Consider the following 17,099-nt stretch of genomic DNA (forward strand, 5'->3'; position numbering starts at 1 on the left):
ATACCACATTCGGCCGGATTGCTTTAATCCATACAATGATCTTTGTAATTTCACAGAATAAAATTCTCTGGGTTCTGAACTTTGTGCTTCTAGCATCTTAAATCCTTCAGGGATTTTCATGTATATATCACTATCAAGTGATCCGTATAAATAAGCTGTAACAACATCCATTAGACGCATGTCCAAGTTTTCAGACACTGCTAAACTGATCAAATACCGAAACGTAATTGCATCCATAACAGGAGAATATGTTTCTTCATAATCAATTCCAGGTCTTTGAAAAAAACCTTGTGCAACAAGTCGAGCTTTATATCTCACTATTTCATTTTTCTCATTTCTCTTTCGAATAAAAACTCATTTGTACCCAACAGGTTTAACACCTTTAGGTGTAAGGACTATAGGTCCAAAAACACTACGTTTATTTAGCGAATTTAATTCAACCTGGATGGCATCTTTCCATTTTGACCAATCCTTTCGAGTTTTGCATTCACCAAAAGATTTTGGTTCATTATCTTCATTTACGATGTCACATGCCACATTGTACGAAAATATCTCATCAATATCTTGTACATTCTTTCGGTTCCATATTTTTCCAGTATTAATATAATTGATAGAGATTTCATGATTCTCGTCAGTTTGTGGTTCTGACAAAATATTTTCATCATCGTGTGTTTCTTCTGGAACACCATTTTCTATTTTCTGATCATCATTTTTCTCTATTTATTTTCTTTTCCGAGGATTTTTATCCTTTGAACCGATTGGCCTTCCACGCTTCAGGCGTTTTATGACATCATGAATGTCTTCATTTTGTTTCTTTGGAATTTCAACTCGAGCAGGGGCATTTACAGCAGGTATATATGATTTTGTTACCCCTTTTGTGTCTGCAAATGCATCTGGCATTTGATTTGCTATTCTTTGCAAATGCACAATTTGCTGTACATCTTTATCACATTGTTTAGTTCTAGGATCCAAATGTAATAATGATGGTACATACCATGTGATTTCTTTTTCGATGTGTTTCTTTTCTCCCCCTAACATTGGGAAGTTATTTTCATCAAAATGACAATCAGCAAACCGTGCTGTAAACACATCGCCTGTCTGAGCCTCAAGATATCTAATGATTGATGGACTATCATAGCCGATATAAATACCATTCTTTCTTTGAGGTCCCATTTTTGTTCTTTGAGGTGGTGCAATAGGCACATACACCATACATCCAAAAATTCTCAAATGAGAAATATCTGGTTCTTTGCCAAATACAAGCTGCAATGGGGAGTGTTTATGATATGCACTTGGCCTGATGCGAATCAATGCAGCAGCATGTAAAATTGCATGTCCCCATATAGAAATAGGGAGTTTCGTTCTCATAATCATTGGTCTAGCAATCAACTGCAGACGTTTAATCAATGATTCAGCTAATCCATTTTGTGTATGAACATGAGCTACAGGATGTTCAACAGTAATTCCCATCGACATACAATAGTCGTTAAAAGTCTGGGAAGTAAATTCTCCAGCATTATCAAGTCTTATTTTCTTGATCGTATATTCGGGAAATTGATTCCGCAATTTTATTATTTGAGCCATCAATTTTGCAAATGCCACATTTCGAGTGGACAATAAACATACATGTGACCATCTGCTAGAGGCATCGATCAATACCATAAAGTATCGAAATGGTCCACATGGTGGATGAATTGGCCCACAAATATCACCTTGAATACGTTCAAGAAATATGGGTGATTCCTTTTGGATTTTAGCTGGTGATGGTCTTATAATAAGTTTCCCCAGAGAACATGCCTTACACTGAAACTTATTATTCTGAAAGATCTTCTGGTCTTTCAGTGGATGACCACTTGTATTTTCTATAATCCTTCGCATCATTATTGAACCAGGATGTCCCAATCGATCATGCCAATTTGTTAGTATTGAAGAATTTCCAATAACCATATTTGATTCGATTGGACTTATATGTATATAATGCAATCCAGTAGGGAGCATTGATAATTTCTCAACTACATATTTCTTTCCTGATTTATATGTAGTAAGACACATATATTTCTCATTTCCTTCGGTTATTGTTTCCGTATCATAACCATGAGAATATATATTATTAAAACTCAACAAATTTCTTTGTGATCGTGGTGAATATAAAGCACTATTTATCAAAAATTTTGTACCATTAGGTAACAAAAATTGTGCTTTGCCACATCCTTCAATCAAGTCTACAGGACCTGATATTGTATTCACCATTGTTTTTGTTGGTTTTAATTCCAAGAAATATTTTTCATTTCTGAGGATAGTGTGCGTTGTACCACTATCTGGTATGCAAACTTCCAGTGCATTATTTCCATCTTTGATCATAGCATTTTCCATAATGATCTTCAAAAACAATATGCAATAAAATGAATTAAGAAAGATACATGCAAATTATAATATGTTACAATTTAATTGCAGAATAAAACAATACATGCAAAATATAATATGTTTTACAATATAAAAATTACATTGTTACATTCTTTTCCCACCAGTACATTTAATCAATATCTTCGAAATCATTCAAAAAGTAGGCAGCATCTAAATTCATTGAACCACTTGCATGGTCAATGTTTTCAGTAAAATTGGTCTCTTTTTCTTTCCCCTTTATTGAATCTTTATAGAGCTTACACAGATTCTCAGGGGCTCGACAAGTTCTTGACCAATGTCCTGGAGTGCCACATCTATAACAAACACTCTCAGTTCTTTTTGGATGATTTTCATTTTCACCCGTATTATCATGATGCCTCTTTTGTGGGTGGTTCGTGACGTTCCTTTGAGATGAGTTATTGAAATAACTATCTCTTTTATTTTCAAATCCACGGCCTCGACCACGACCGCGATCATTTCTACGCCCACGTCCACGCCCACGTCCTCGTCCACGACCTCGACCAAAATCTTGTCTATATCTTTGATTTTGGTTTTCATTTTTACTTACGACATTTGCTTCAGGAAATGCCGTTGAACCAGTAGGTCTGGACTGATGATTTCTCATGAGCAATTCATTATTCTTTTCCGCCACGAGTAAACATGCGATGAGTTCTGAGTATCTTAAAAATCCACGCACTCTATATTGCTGTTGTAGAGTTATATTTGATGCGTGGAATGTGGAAAATGTCTTTTCAAGCATTTCCATCTCAGTAATATTATGCCCACAAAATTTCAGCTGTGAGACAATTCGATACATCGCAGAATTATAATCACTCACCTTTTTAAAATCTTGGAATCTTAAAGTATTCCATTCATCTCGTGCGGTCGGAAGTATAACTTCCCGTATATGCTCAAAACGTTCTTTTAACCCTTTCCACAAAATCATTGGGTCTTTTTCGGTCAAATATTCACATTTCAACCCCTCATCAAGATGTCTGCGTAAAAATATCATCGCTTTTGCTTTATCTTGTGAGGATGATATGTTATTTTCTTTGATAGTTTCGTTAAGACCCAATGACTCGAGATGCATTTCTACATCGAGGGTCCATGGCATATAATTCTTTCCGGTTATATCAAGTGCAATGAATTCGAGTTTCGCCAAGTTCGACATGGTGGTACTAGAAAATAACAATGCATTTTATTAGTTAATTTTCATAAATATGACAATACAAAATAATGGAAGAACGTAAATTACAAGTGCGTATACAAATAGAGAAAAAATATGTGTTGGAAAATCGCTGGTGAGTAAAAGACTCGTGAGCATGATGATCATAGTCGTTATGAAAAATATCCTTATAAATGTCATCATCTCCATCTTCGAAAAAACCGAGGATAAAATATTTTGAGAGAAAGAATGAATTTGGTGTGATTGAAAATGAGTTTGAGTGAACATATTTATAGGGCAAAAACTAGCCGTTTTGTTACCGTTTGTGACCGTTGGGGGTAAAGAAAAAATTGAGTATGTGTTGAATAAAAATTCGTGATAATCATGTAATGCATATAATGATAATCATAATTAAATAATTATGTATATCATATCACATTATTATAAGGTCAGTGTCGTAGACAGCTTTTTATATAATGTTGTGAAATTATACCAATATAGTTAGTATAAAGTCAGGTATAGTATATCATATCACATTATTATAAGATCGGTGTCGTAGACAACCTTTTATATAATAACATGAGATTATACAAATATGGTTAGTATATAAATACACAATAATATATCATATCACGTTATTATAAGGTCAGTGTCATAGACAACCTTTTATATAATAACATGAAATATATATTAATATAGTTAATATATATACATAATAAATATATATCACGTTATTGTTTAAAAACCTTAGAGGCTTTTATACTTGTCGTATCCCTTACCGGGAGTGTGGGATGTCGTCTTAACATCCTCCCAGGATTTATAACAAGTTTTGAAAAAAACTTATTTTTTCATAACATGATATTATATATTAATATATACACAATAAAAATATATAAACAGTAAAATAAAAATTCTTACTTGTTGAATATTTTTGACTTCTTCTTGTATTTTGGAGCGTCGGAAAATATAGAGAACCTTCGAGCGATCGTGCTGATAACGTGTTGTGAAAAAGTAAAAATTTACGGTAAAAAGTAAAAACTCAAAAACTCAAAATTTATCAAATTCTACACTTTATAAAATTTTTCTCTCTTCACAATTGTGTTTTTCTACACAAATGGAGAGACCTATTTATAGATCTCAATTGGAGATTAGTCAAAAATTAATACATCATTAATTACATCATCACACACTAATTTTCAATATTTTACAACTCAATTTTCAACTTTCAACCTTCAACATTCAACAATAAATAATAATATATATTTATATATATTTTCAACACAGCCAAATAAATTATGCATTTTAAAAGAGACAAAGGTATTGCATTTGTAAGACACTTGATTCAATAATTAATGATATTGTCATTTAAAATTAAGGGGCCCCCCAAAAAAAGGGTCTTATATTTTGGGACCCGAAATAAAATTATATTCACATGCCAGATGCAAACAGGTCATGCCTTTAGTCGGATAGCTCTATTATTATTTTTTTTTATCAATCAAATAATTTAATACATTTCAACAATATATAAGCCGTTGTATTCCATATATTTCAGGATAAATATAAAAATATCTTCAAAATTGTATACGATCATATTAGCCATTTATTGATATAATCTATTTAAAAACCGTATAAAATTTTCCTGGTAGCTTTTGGTCGTCAAATTGTTCAAATTTTAGTTTTACTAATATAATTTGTGTGTGAACTTATATTTTTAGTCATATAACTTTCAAGTTTTTTTTGTCTTATTACGATGAATTTTCATTTGTAGTCCTGTATCTTGTATATTGTTTTCATTTTTGGTCCTTTAACTTGTATTTGTTTTCATTTTCGATCTTTTTATGATCGAAAAATACAATAGACCCGCTAAAAAAATCAAAATGAAAATAACATAGTATTTAAATGAAAAAAATATACAAGATACACGACTAAAAATAAAAATTCATTGTAACAAGCTACTACAGATGAAAATTTATCATAGCATGACCAAAAATGAAAAAAAAAATCCAATTTATAAGATTGAAAATAAAATTTCACCAATAATAGGACCAAAAGTGGGAAAAAAAGTGCTCATAGGGATATCCGAGTTGATAGAGTAGGTGAGCGCTTGGCTAGAGATCAAAAGTTTTATTCTTCCTACCAACACCTTCTTGGATAGCTTGTCGCACAAGGTTTGCCTAATGCGGTTTACCTGATAAAGTTGCAAGTTATCGTGTTAGTTCGGGGATTTACCGAGTACGCAGTGAAAGATAGCGGTTACGGGTTCTCACGTCCCAAAAAAATTGGAAAAAATTGAAAATAAAATGGCAAAAAACGTATTAGATGTGATCATGAATCACATGAGAATTGTACAAATATTACATCAAAAGAATACAAAAAAAATTTCTCTAAGAATAATTTTGTTATAAAGACACTAATATATACAAAAATATCACAATTTTAAAAATTTTAAAATATGTATATATGTTCTAATAATTAATTTTTCCTAAACCCGTTGCTCATTCACTTGCCTCTTTTGCTATTTGCTCCCCCCAGACTCTTTTGTTTGGTGTCACGGGAATTTTCTTTTTTGGTTGATTGATTTTGTAATTCAAGACTTGAGTTCTTGTTGATTTTAATAACATGAGATCATCTTTTCAAATAATAATAATAATAATAATAATAATAATAATAATAAACCCCTTAGAATAACCACATTGCTCAAATTAATAGATAGACAAAAATGTCTCTTGCCACTTATAACTACAATATTTCAAATTTATTTTTCAATTTAAAAACATAAAAAATGTTTATTATTTTTAAAATGTAATATAAACTATTTATGCACGCGAATTTAATTTTGCGTGTGGATTACTAAGTTATATATAACAGAGAATCCCCAAACAGTTGAGTTAAACTACCAATCATACACCATGCTTTGTTTCTCTATTCCCCCATCATCGTCTTCTTCTTTCCTTGGAACTTTGCTGCTTCTTTCCACTCTATGTATTCTTAACATTCAGTCATCTTCCACTTCTGCTCCGACCAAAATCGGAGCAGGATATCGTCTGATCTCCATTGAAGAATCCTCCGATGGCGGCATTTTGGGATTCCTTCAAGTCAAGGAGAAAACTAACATTTATGGCCCTGATATTCCCCTCTTGCAGCTATATGTCAAGTGAGTTCATATTACACATTCCCACCCCCCTCTCCCTCTATCTTTTGCATGTTTCTTCGAAATTTCAATTAGTCCATCTCTATGATCATTATTTATCCTCGAATATCTAGTGTACGTCGGATATATCAACAATGTGCTGACACAGATGTATGTAACATCCGGTGCCGGCCATGTTAGTAAGCTAGCCGGAACAAATTGGACTAAATGTGAAAATAACTAATTTATTGTGTTAAAACCGAACTTAATTTGACTAGTTATTATATTATCAAAACTCTGGATTAGGTAGTGTTTGGGAGAGAGTGTTTTTTCGAAACCATTAATGTAAAACATTTCAAATTTTTATAAAATGTTCAAATCCTTCCATCTAAACGCAACCTTTCGATATCCATAGAGTTGAAATTCTTACCTTTACACTTTTGTAACTATGTTTATTAGTAACCATTATTGTAAAGCATTTCAAATTTTTATAAAATGTTCAAATCCTTCGATCTAAACGCAATCTTTCTTTTTCTAGGCACGAAACGAGTGATCGCTTAAGGGTTCATATCACCGACGCCGAAAAGCCAAGATGGGAGGTCCCCTACAATCTTCTACCAAGAGAAATCCCTCCACCATTGAAACAAGAACTCCCCAATGCAACAAACAATCCACACACTGTCCTAAAATCCTCACATTATTCAGGAAACGAGCTTATATTTTCCTACACACCAGATCCATTCACATTCTCCATCACAAGAAAGTCCAACAAACAAACCCTCTTCGACTCCGCCTCGGACCAATCCGACCCATACAATTCCTTGGTATTCAAAGACCAATACCTCGAAATCTCGACGAAACTGCCGAAAGACGCTTCCATCTACGGCCTGGGGGAGAACACGCAGCCCAAAGGGATAAAACTCTCCCCGAACGATCCTTGCACTATATACACAACGGATATATCCGCCATTAATCTCAATGCTGATCTATATGGGTCGCATCCGGTGTACATGGACTTGAGAAACGTGGATGGAGAAGGGTCTGCGCATGGAGTTTTGCTGCTGAACAGTAATGGGATGGACGTGTTTTACAGAGGGGATTCGTTGAGTTACAAAGTGATTGGAGGTGTTTTGGATGTGTATTTCTTCGCGGGTCCTTCACCTTTGGCTGTTGTTGATCAGTATACGGCGTTGATTGGCCGGCCGGCACCCATGCCTTACTGGGCTTTCGGTAATCTTTAACTTCTATGTTTTTTTAGAGCACAAGTACAATATTTCATCAATATTATAATTACACGATAACAATGTATTGAAATTACCCGCACAATCGACGAGGCTTGAGCATGTACTCAAGACTTGCTTATCTCGACGAAACTACTTAAATCTACCTAAATAAATTAAAAAACCTAACCGCCATTAGCGGGAATCGAATTAAAACCAATTGGTCCCAAGGCCTCTCCCTTAGCCCCTGGGCTAAAACTCTCTATGTTGTTTTGAATAAATGTGTCATTTTTTTTTCGAAATTTAATATTTGTGGTACATACATATAAATTCAGTTTCATAAGTAAATAAATAAATTGAGAAAATAAGTTTTTTGGTCTAGTAGCTTAATTTAATCTTTTGGATTTTTGTCCATTAATTTTTTCGATGTGGGTTTTGGTGCACTAATTTTTTATTTTCAGTGTTTTTTTTATCCAATTGCATACGTGTCAGCTTCTAATTGGTGTACTTAAATACGAGAAATCATCTCTTATACTTGAACTATATTCCTAAACTTATACTCTTATTAAATTGTCCATCTAAAAATTCTAATCCATCACTAAACAACTAGCTATGAAGAACACGATCAAACAAAAAGGTGTCTGTTGGACCTATCTATCTATATATACATGTATGTGAAACGAGTTGAGCTAATCTACGTTTGTATTGAAAAAAATACTTTTGGCATAAGATGTTAATTTTTTTTCATGAGTAGAGTAAGAGATTGATTTCACAAAACTGATCCATGATACGATTTCATATGAATTTGTATGAAATAAATATTACATGCTACTAATTAGTAGCGCTTTTAGATGCAAAGAATGATCATATTCAACATCCTCGCATTTGATCGATAGTTCGCTAAATTTTATATAGAGTTAAAGTTAAAAACTAGCTTGTTACATAGATTAAACCTAATTTTGTCTGGAATAAAATTTATCTGTATACCTAAATAAAATGTAGGAAATTTTAGAATTTTCTTGTAAATTGGTATGTTTTGACTTTTGGTCGATAATTCGCTAAATTTTAATTTAAACAGAGTAAAACCTTCTTTTTTAGTCTTTCTTGCAAGAGCACAAACAGGTCGGCAATATCTATTCTAATTAGAACTCGAGAGGCACTAGATTAATGCAGCGTAGGCACTTTCACATACGATCCCAAGGGCCAATCAATCAGATAATATTGTTGGGTGGTTAGGAAATGCTTTTTGAGGATTTTTTTTAAAAAATTGTGGATTCATGTGATTTTAAATTAAATGATGTGTCGCTTCACAGTAAAAAAAAAAAAAACTAAAAAAAAAAAAAATTTGTTGTGTCGCTTCATATGGATTCACTGGCATGATGGGTACAATTAATATTGATGCTGTGAAAAGAAATCTTTTGTCGGGCCGTCTCTAAAATTTTCATGGCCCGCTGGGAAACGTGTTCTTAACCAACCGGCCTTAAATTGCTTCCCTACATGAATTATTATAGCTTGGATGATTCATTGAATATCAGTTTTTTTTTCCTTTTCGTTTTTTTTCCATGTCTCATTATGATATTGTACTAAATTTTTTTTTATTCCTATCTAATTTGGACACTATCGACATATCGATTTGTTCGATTCCAAGTATGTTACGATTCAATGATTTTCGTTGTGATGATGCGATGCGATGCGATGCAATGGGAGTTGACTTTTTCGAATTGGGGCCTCTCAAATATTTGTAAATATTTGGTTGTACTTTTTTTATTATATATATATATATATATAAATTTTCAACTGCCTAACCAATGATACCCAACTCGTCCCCGACAACTAAAACCCGATAGTGGATTTTAGTAATACGAATTTTTTTAAAAAAAACAACTAAAACCCGATAGTGGATTTTAGTGGTCGAGGACGAGTTGGGCAGGAATGGTTGGACAGCTGAAAATTAATATATATATATATATATATATATATATATATATATATAGCCAAGTATAATTATACTTGGGTGTAGTTTTTTTTTTTACTTATATACTCTTATTTAAAATAATATCTATTTTTTATTATACACTATACATTTATGCATTCATCCAGCAAGGATAAAATAATAAATTTATATATTTTTAATATGTGTGAAAAACAAAATATGGTTTATATTTGAACAAAGACAATAGTGTTTGGGTGAAATGGGCCAATAAACAAGAGTCGTCAGTTGGGCACAAAGTGTCGTGGTTTTTGGGCAAACTTCACTTTTTAGGCCTCGAATATTTTGTGTTTTCTCCTATTTATTTTATTTTTTATTTTTAAGTTTATGATTTGATAATAGACTCAACTAGGAAGTTTGGATTTCAATTCTATTTTGTTTTTGTTTTCGTTTTTGTAATCTATTAGATTCCTTTTATAATTTTTTTGACGAGAATTCCTTTTATAATTTATACATTCGGATATGGATTATTATTATTATTATTATTATTATTATTATTATTATTATTATTATTATTATTATTATTATTATTAAATTTTGTTTTTTCATTTTTGAATAACTACAAATTTCTTCAATCGCACGTCCTTTTGTTGAAGGTGAGTTGACTTAGGAAAAAAAAAGGAGGGAAATCTCAAGCTACCCTATACCCTTTATACTCTATTATCATAAAGGTGCATTTGATAATTGAGATATGTTTCACCGAAAAATCAATAAATCCTACGTGTAGTGTATTCTTAAAGATAGGATATATATCATTACCCAAAGAAAGTTATTGAACACGTCCTAATATTTATACTGCCTTTTTAAAATAAAAACATAATGGAATTCGCATCGTTAATTGAGCTGCAAAACTATGTAACAAGTCCTGTACATGGACATATTTCTATTCATGATCGACTGGATAAATGACCTATAAACATTTGGTTTTTTAGAAACCAATGGCCTATAAAATCACATAAAAAATTTACATAATTTTCACACACTCATTTCTCACATGGTGCCACAGGATTCCATCAATGCAGATGGGGATACCGCAATTTATCGGTGGTGGAAGACGTAGTCGAAAACTACAGGAAGGCAAAAATCCCGCTCGATGTGATCTGGAACGACGATGATCACATGGATGGTCACAAGGACTTCACCCTTAGTCCCACAAGTTACCCTCACCCAAAGCTCTATGCATTCTTGGAGAAAATCCATGCTCAAGGCATGAAATATATAGTCATAATCGACCCCGGAATCGGTGTAAACAAGAGTTACGGCGTTTATCAAAGAGGAATCGAAAATGATGTCTTCATCAAGTATGAAGGCAAGCCTTATGTAGCACAAGTCTGGCCTGGAGCTGTCAACTTCCCGGACTTTCTGAACCCGAAAACAATCGACTGGTGGGGCGACGAAATTCGACGTTTCCACCAACTTGTACCGGTGGATGGTCTCTGGATTGATATGAATGAAGTTTCAAATTTTTGCAATGGCTTGTGTACTCTACCAGAAGGGAGGATTTGCCCCAATAAAACTGAAAAAGGTTGGATTTGTTGCCTGGATTGCAAGAACATAACGAAAACGAGGTGGGACGATCCTCCTTATAAGATAAACGCCTCCGGATCACAAGTTCCTATAGGCTACAAAACCATAGCAACCAGTGCATATCACCATAACGGAGTCTTGGAGTATGATGCACATAGTCTATATGGTTTCTCTCAAGCAATTGCTACACATAGAGCTCTTCTAGGACTCGACGGGGAACGCAAACGCCCCTTCATACTAACACGTTCTACATTCGTCGGTTCGGGACATTATGCTGCACATTGGACAGGGGATAACAAGGGGACTTGGAAGGATTTAAAGTACTCAATTTCCACTATGTTGAATTTTGGCATCTTTGGTGTTCCTATGGTTGGTTCGGACATATGTGGATTCTATCCAGCCCCAACTGAAGAGCTTTGCAACCGTTGGATCGAGCTCGGTGCTTTCTATCCCTTCTCGCGCGATCACGCAAACTTCTATTCCCCGAGGCAAGAGCTTTACCGATGGAAATCAGTGGCAATATCAGCAAGAAATGCGTTAGGAATGAGATACAAACTTCTTCCTTATCTATATACATTAAACTACGAGGCTCATACGAGTGGATCGCCTATTGCTCGTCCCCTGTTCTTTACGTTCAAGAACGAAGCCGAACTATATGGATTGAGCACTCAATTCTTGCTGGGAAGCAGTGTGATGGTGTCTCCGGTATTGACAAAGAAATCGACAGTGGTGAAAGCTCTTTTCCCCCCTGGTACTTGGTACAATCTTTTCGACATGACCGAAGTAGTCGTTTCGAAGAAGTCCCATTTCTTGACTCTCGATGCACCTCTACATGTGATCAACGTGCACTTGTATCAAAACGCGATCATACCGATGCAACGAGGCGGGATGATCTCTAAAGAAGCAAGAATGACACCTTTTACACTTGTTGTGTCTTTCCCACTTGGTGCAACCTCGGCAGAGTCTAGAGGGAATCTTTTCCTCGACGATGATGAACGTCCCGAGATGGATCTAGGTGACGGTTATTCGTCGTACGTTGAATTCTGTGCGACTATCGGTAACGGGCTGGTGAAAATGTGGTCTAGTGTTCAACAAGGCAAGTTTGCTTTACAAAATGGCTGGATCATTGAGAAGATAATTGTACTGGGATTGCATGGATTCAGGTCCCAATTCGAGCTCGAAATCGATGGAGACGTTGATGTGGATACTTCTAAGGTTGAGTTTGTGTCAACAGAGCATAAATTTCCGGAGAAATTGGAAGGTGATAATTATATGAAGAGTGCTATGGTGCAGATTACAGGGTTGGAATTGCTTGTGGGGAAGAATTTTGCTATGTCTTGGAAAGTGGACTGGTCAAAGAATGAAGGGAAGCTGTGATTTTGGGATAATTTATATTTAAACCATTCTATATTTTCAAAATTTGTATTTTATTATTGAACAATGCTACATGTACAAATAGAATTATAAAGAGGATTACAAATCTTCTCCTCAAAATCTCTCCAGCTGGATTGTAACAATTTCTGGCGATATTTTGACTTTTTTTCAATTCTTTTACTACTCTTCTTTTACAAGGCCCATAGAGACTGAAAAGATTTATGTTTAACCCTAACACGAAGGCTACGCACAAGATCCCTCTTCTCTTTTCGTGAAGACTGAGATAGATCATTATCGTAGTTTCGGTGAGTATAATTTACTATATTTTTGTTGAATACTCTTGATTTGGATTTGTTTTATTTTGTTTAGTTAATTGTTGTGAATTCATGCATGGATGCTTTTAGTATTCTTGGCTTCTGTATTCTGTTCAAATAAGGGGAATTTCCCTCTGAAGTTTTCGGCCACACTGCAGAATTTATAAGCGTATTAACTTTTCATCTGTTCGAATGTCGTAACAATGATTTGTGTATCTATTTCTCGTTGTTGATATAATTTCTCGCTCTAATTTTGTATGCTTAAATAGTCACTGCCTCATATTAATTCAAGAAAGACAAAAACCGCAAATCGGATGGCTACTTAACGAAATACGTTACAAGTTAGGACTAGGAGAATTAATGTTGTGTGACTGTAGAAGAACCAACGAAAAATGTTAATTTTTCTAAGGGTTTGGATCGTTTTATTTGTTTTTTCAACTAGTGTGTTTTTACAATTTCTGGACATTAATCCAGATTCCACTAATTAACATCATATATTTCTGGTCTATAATTTAGATTATACATATCTGATTAAATAATTAAATGCATGTGCACAATATATACTAACAACCGAGCACACACGTTGTGTGTGAAACATAATATGTTTGCACATATATATATATATTTGAAAATTTCAATTTAAAAAAATAAATAAATATGATATAAGATTTAGTAAAATAATTTTTTATATAAAATATGAGAAATTAAGCATCTCTACAAAATCAAATATGTTTAGAAATTAATGTATAAAAGGGTAGATTTGGAATTAAGAAAGAAAGCTTCACCAAAAAAACAGTTATTATTCATCCCTCTTGCTTTATATATACTAGCGGCAGTGGCACACGCTATGCGTGTGTAACAAATAAAATGTGATGTATAATTTAATATATATTGATTAATTTAATATATATTGATTTTTTATATGGCATACAGTGTTTGACATATTAAATAGTACATCTCATTATAAGTTTTATTTTCGGAAGTAAAATCATTAAATCTATCTCCAAACTATTTACTTTCAAATCAAATTTGACCACAAAATAAAAAAAAACTATGATAAAGAAAACTGAAGTTAAAAAAATTAAAATTTTCTTAAAAAAACCCATAAAAACTTGATAAGAACACGATAAAGAAAATTGAATATCTAATAACAAATCATAAATGTCATTCTAATCCTCAACAAATCTAAGTACATAGAATAGGATATAGAGGGAAAAAACATTATATCAGAAAATTAAATTATGGAAATACAAAATAGTGAATTGTAAATGATTTATTACCTCTCCCAAGACATTCGGGTCCTGAGTCTCCTGACCACTAAGCCCACGAATATAATCGGCATTTAACCTACATGTGAATTGATATTTGTAAATTCTAGAAACCATGAGTCTCATCTTTCACACCAATTGTAGAAAAAATTTAGATAGATGATAAGAAATCAAAAAAATTCACTATAATGAAGCATAAAAATCCGATTGAGATACGGAAAAGAAAACACCAAAACAGTAGCAACACACCTTGCATTGAAGAAGAGACTTTCGATCTTTACTTGATATTTTGGCTTTCAGAATTGGACGATTCAATTCTTTTCTACTTTGTGGGAAAAAAATGTTTTGTAGACGTGGGAGAGAGATGAAAGATGGAGATGTGGAAATAAATTAAAAGGTTGGAAGTTATATATAGGAGAGAGATGAAACATGGAGATGTGGGAGAGAGATGAAACATATCTCTTCTCTCTCTCTCATCTCATTTCTATTGCATTTTTATGGATTTAAATTGAAGATAATGACAAAAGGAGGTTTGAATTTAATAGTTTCTTAAAAATCCTAAAATAAATATGATACGGATATTGCATTTTTAGGGGTTTGAATTTGATAAAATAATGTAATTGTAAAATTCCAAAAATATTTGTTTTTTTTAGGTGTTTTAAATTCAGCCTATGGTGGTTGACTGAATGATGCACCTTTATTTGTAGGAGATAGTGAGATTGAGCCAGTAGATGGTGGTTTAATGAATGATGCACCGTTATTTGTAGATGATAGTCAAGGGCGGACCCAAGTGTACTGCTACCCGGGCTTTAGCCCGGGTGGTCCGGAAAATTTTAAAATTTTGTATATATTACTTTTGAAAAATTTTGGATTAATTTGAAATTAGCCCGGGTGGTTCGATTCAAAATGTTAAACAACTCTAGAGTTTAAAATTTTAACCCGGGTATTTTAAAAATTCTGGGTCCGTTGATAGTGAGATTGAGCCCAAGGTTGGGATGAAATTTAAAAATGAGAATGCAGTCATTGAATTTTACAAGAGATATGCCTATCATGTTGATTTTTCAGTTAGGAAAAAAAATTCACAGAAAAATAACAAAGGGTTTGTTACGTTTATTGCATTCACATGTAGCCGAGAAGGTTGCAGAAGTAGTAATACAAGCACTACACTGAAGCCCCAACTAGGGGTGTTCATGGTTTGGCTAACCGCCCGAACCGAGCCAAAACCGAAAATTTGGTTTGAACCGAAAACCGAACCGAAAATTCAATTCGGTTCGGTTTTTTTTATCGGTTCACAGAACCGAACCGAAATCGATTTTTTTGTTTATTTATTTTTTTAATTATTTTTTTACTTTTTATTAATAATTAAATATGAAATAAATATAATAAATATAAATTCGGTTAAACCGAAAACCGAACCGAAAAACCGAAAAAATTCGGTTTTTAACCGAACCGAACCGTTAAATTCGGTTTGATTTTCGGTTCGGATTTTCGGTGAATTTCAGTTCGGTTAACCGAAATTTCGGTTCGGCTCGGTTTGGTTCGGAACGAATGAACACCCCTAGCCCCAACCAAACAGTCAAACATGTTGTAAAGCTAATTAGGTTGTCAGCTTGTTCAGATGCTACTAGAGTATGGAGAATTACCGGTGTTTATCTCGAGCACAATCACCTAATTAGTCCATCCAAATCCGAGTATTTTGATGCTTTCGTCAGCTAAATGCTCAAGTAAAACGACAACTACAGGTGAACGATATAGCATGTATTCCTCTTCATAAAATTTATAACTCAGTTGTTGTTGAAAAAGGTGGATATGAGAATATGACTTTTATTGAAAAAGATTGGCGAAATTATATTGATAAGGTCAGGAAATTAAGACTTGGAGAGGGAGATGCGGCTGCTCTTCAAGCTTATTTCTCCAAAATGCAGTCACTTTGTCCTGGTTCATTCTTTAGCTTGGATTTGGATGATGAGGGTTGATTAAAGAATGTATTTTGGGCAGATAATAGAAGTAGGCAAGCATATAAGGAATTTGGGGATGTAGTGACTTTTGATACAATGTACTTAACTAATAAGTACGACATGTCATTTGCTCCTTTCGTCGGTGTAAAATTATACTTTATAATGAGGATGTAAAGAAATTTGTATGGTTTTTTAAGATATGGCTAGAGTGCATGAAATTTTAGACACCTCGGGGGATAATCACTGATCAAGACAGGGCAATGCAGAATGCCATAGAAGTAGTATTTCCTAACACAAAACATAGGTGGTGTTTATGGCATATACATAAAAAAATTACTTGAAAAATTTGGATATCATTCTCAAAAGGCTTCCATATTCTCATCTATACATGAATTGGTGCATGTATGAATCACAAAGTGCACATGAGTTCGAACAGGGTTGGTTTTCTACTTGATATGTATGAATTGCAAAATAATGATTGGTTGATCGGGCTTTTTAGGGAGAGAATTCGTTGGGTTCCTTGTTTTCTCAGAACTTCATTTTGGGCCGGAATGTCAACTCAACGGAGTGAGGGTATGAATGCATTTTTTTGATGGATATGTACATTCAAAAACATCTTCAAAACAGTTTGTGGAGCAATATGAGAAAGCTCTAAGGAGTAAAGTTGAGAAAGAGTTTCAAGCCGATTTTAAGTCCTACTCCCAGATTGTACTCAAAAACATTTAAAAATGTTGCAGATTTGGCTGCAGA

The 17,099-nt window shown here is 33.6% G+C and overlaps 1 protein-coding gene across 1 annotated transcript; it reads left to right on the plus strand.

The window, feature by feature from the left end:
* The first annotated feature begins 6,464 nt into the window (after nt 1-6,464).
* On the plus strand, nt 6,465-12,901 carry LOC140882964 (alpha-xylosidase 1-like). The gene is made up of 3 exons (XM_073289235.1): nt 6,465-6,722; nt 7,237-7,928; nt 10,915-12,901. The coding sequence occupies exons 1-3, from the start codon at nt 6,478-6,480 to the stop codon at nt 12,810-12,812; spliced, it is 2,835 nt and encodes a 944-aa protein (XP_073145336.1). The 5' UTR covers nt 6,465-6,477; the 3' UTR covers nt 12,813-12,901.
* The last annotated feature ends 4,198 nt before the right edge of the window (nt 12,902-17,099 follow it).

The sequence above is a fragment of the Henckelia pumila genome, chromosome 2 (genome assembly GCF_033568475.1).
Source record: "Henckelia pumila isolate YLH828 chromosome 2, ASM3356847v2, whole genome shotgun sequence".
Lineage (NCBI taxonomy): Eukaryota > Viridiplantae > Streptophyta > Magnoliopsida > Lamiales > Gesneriaceae > Henckelia > Henckelia pumila.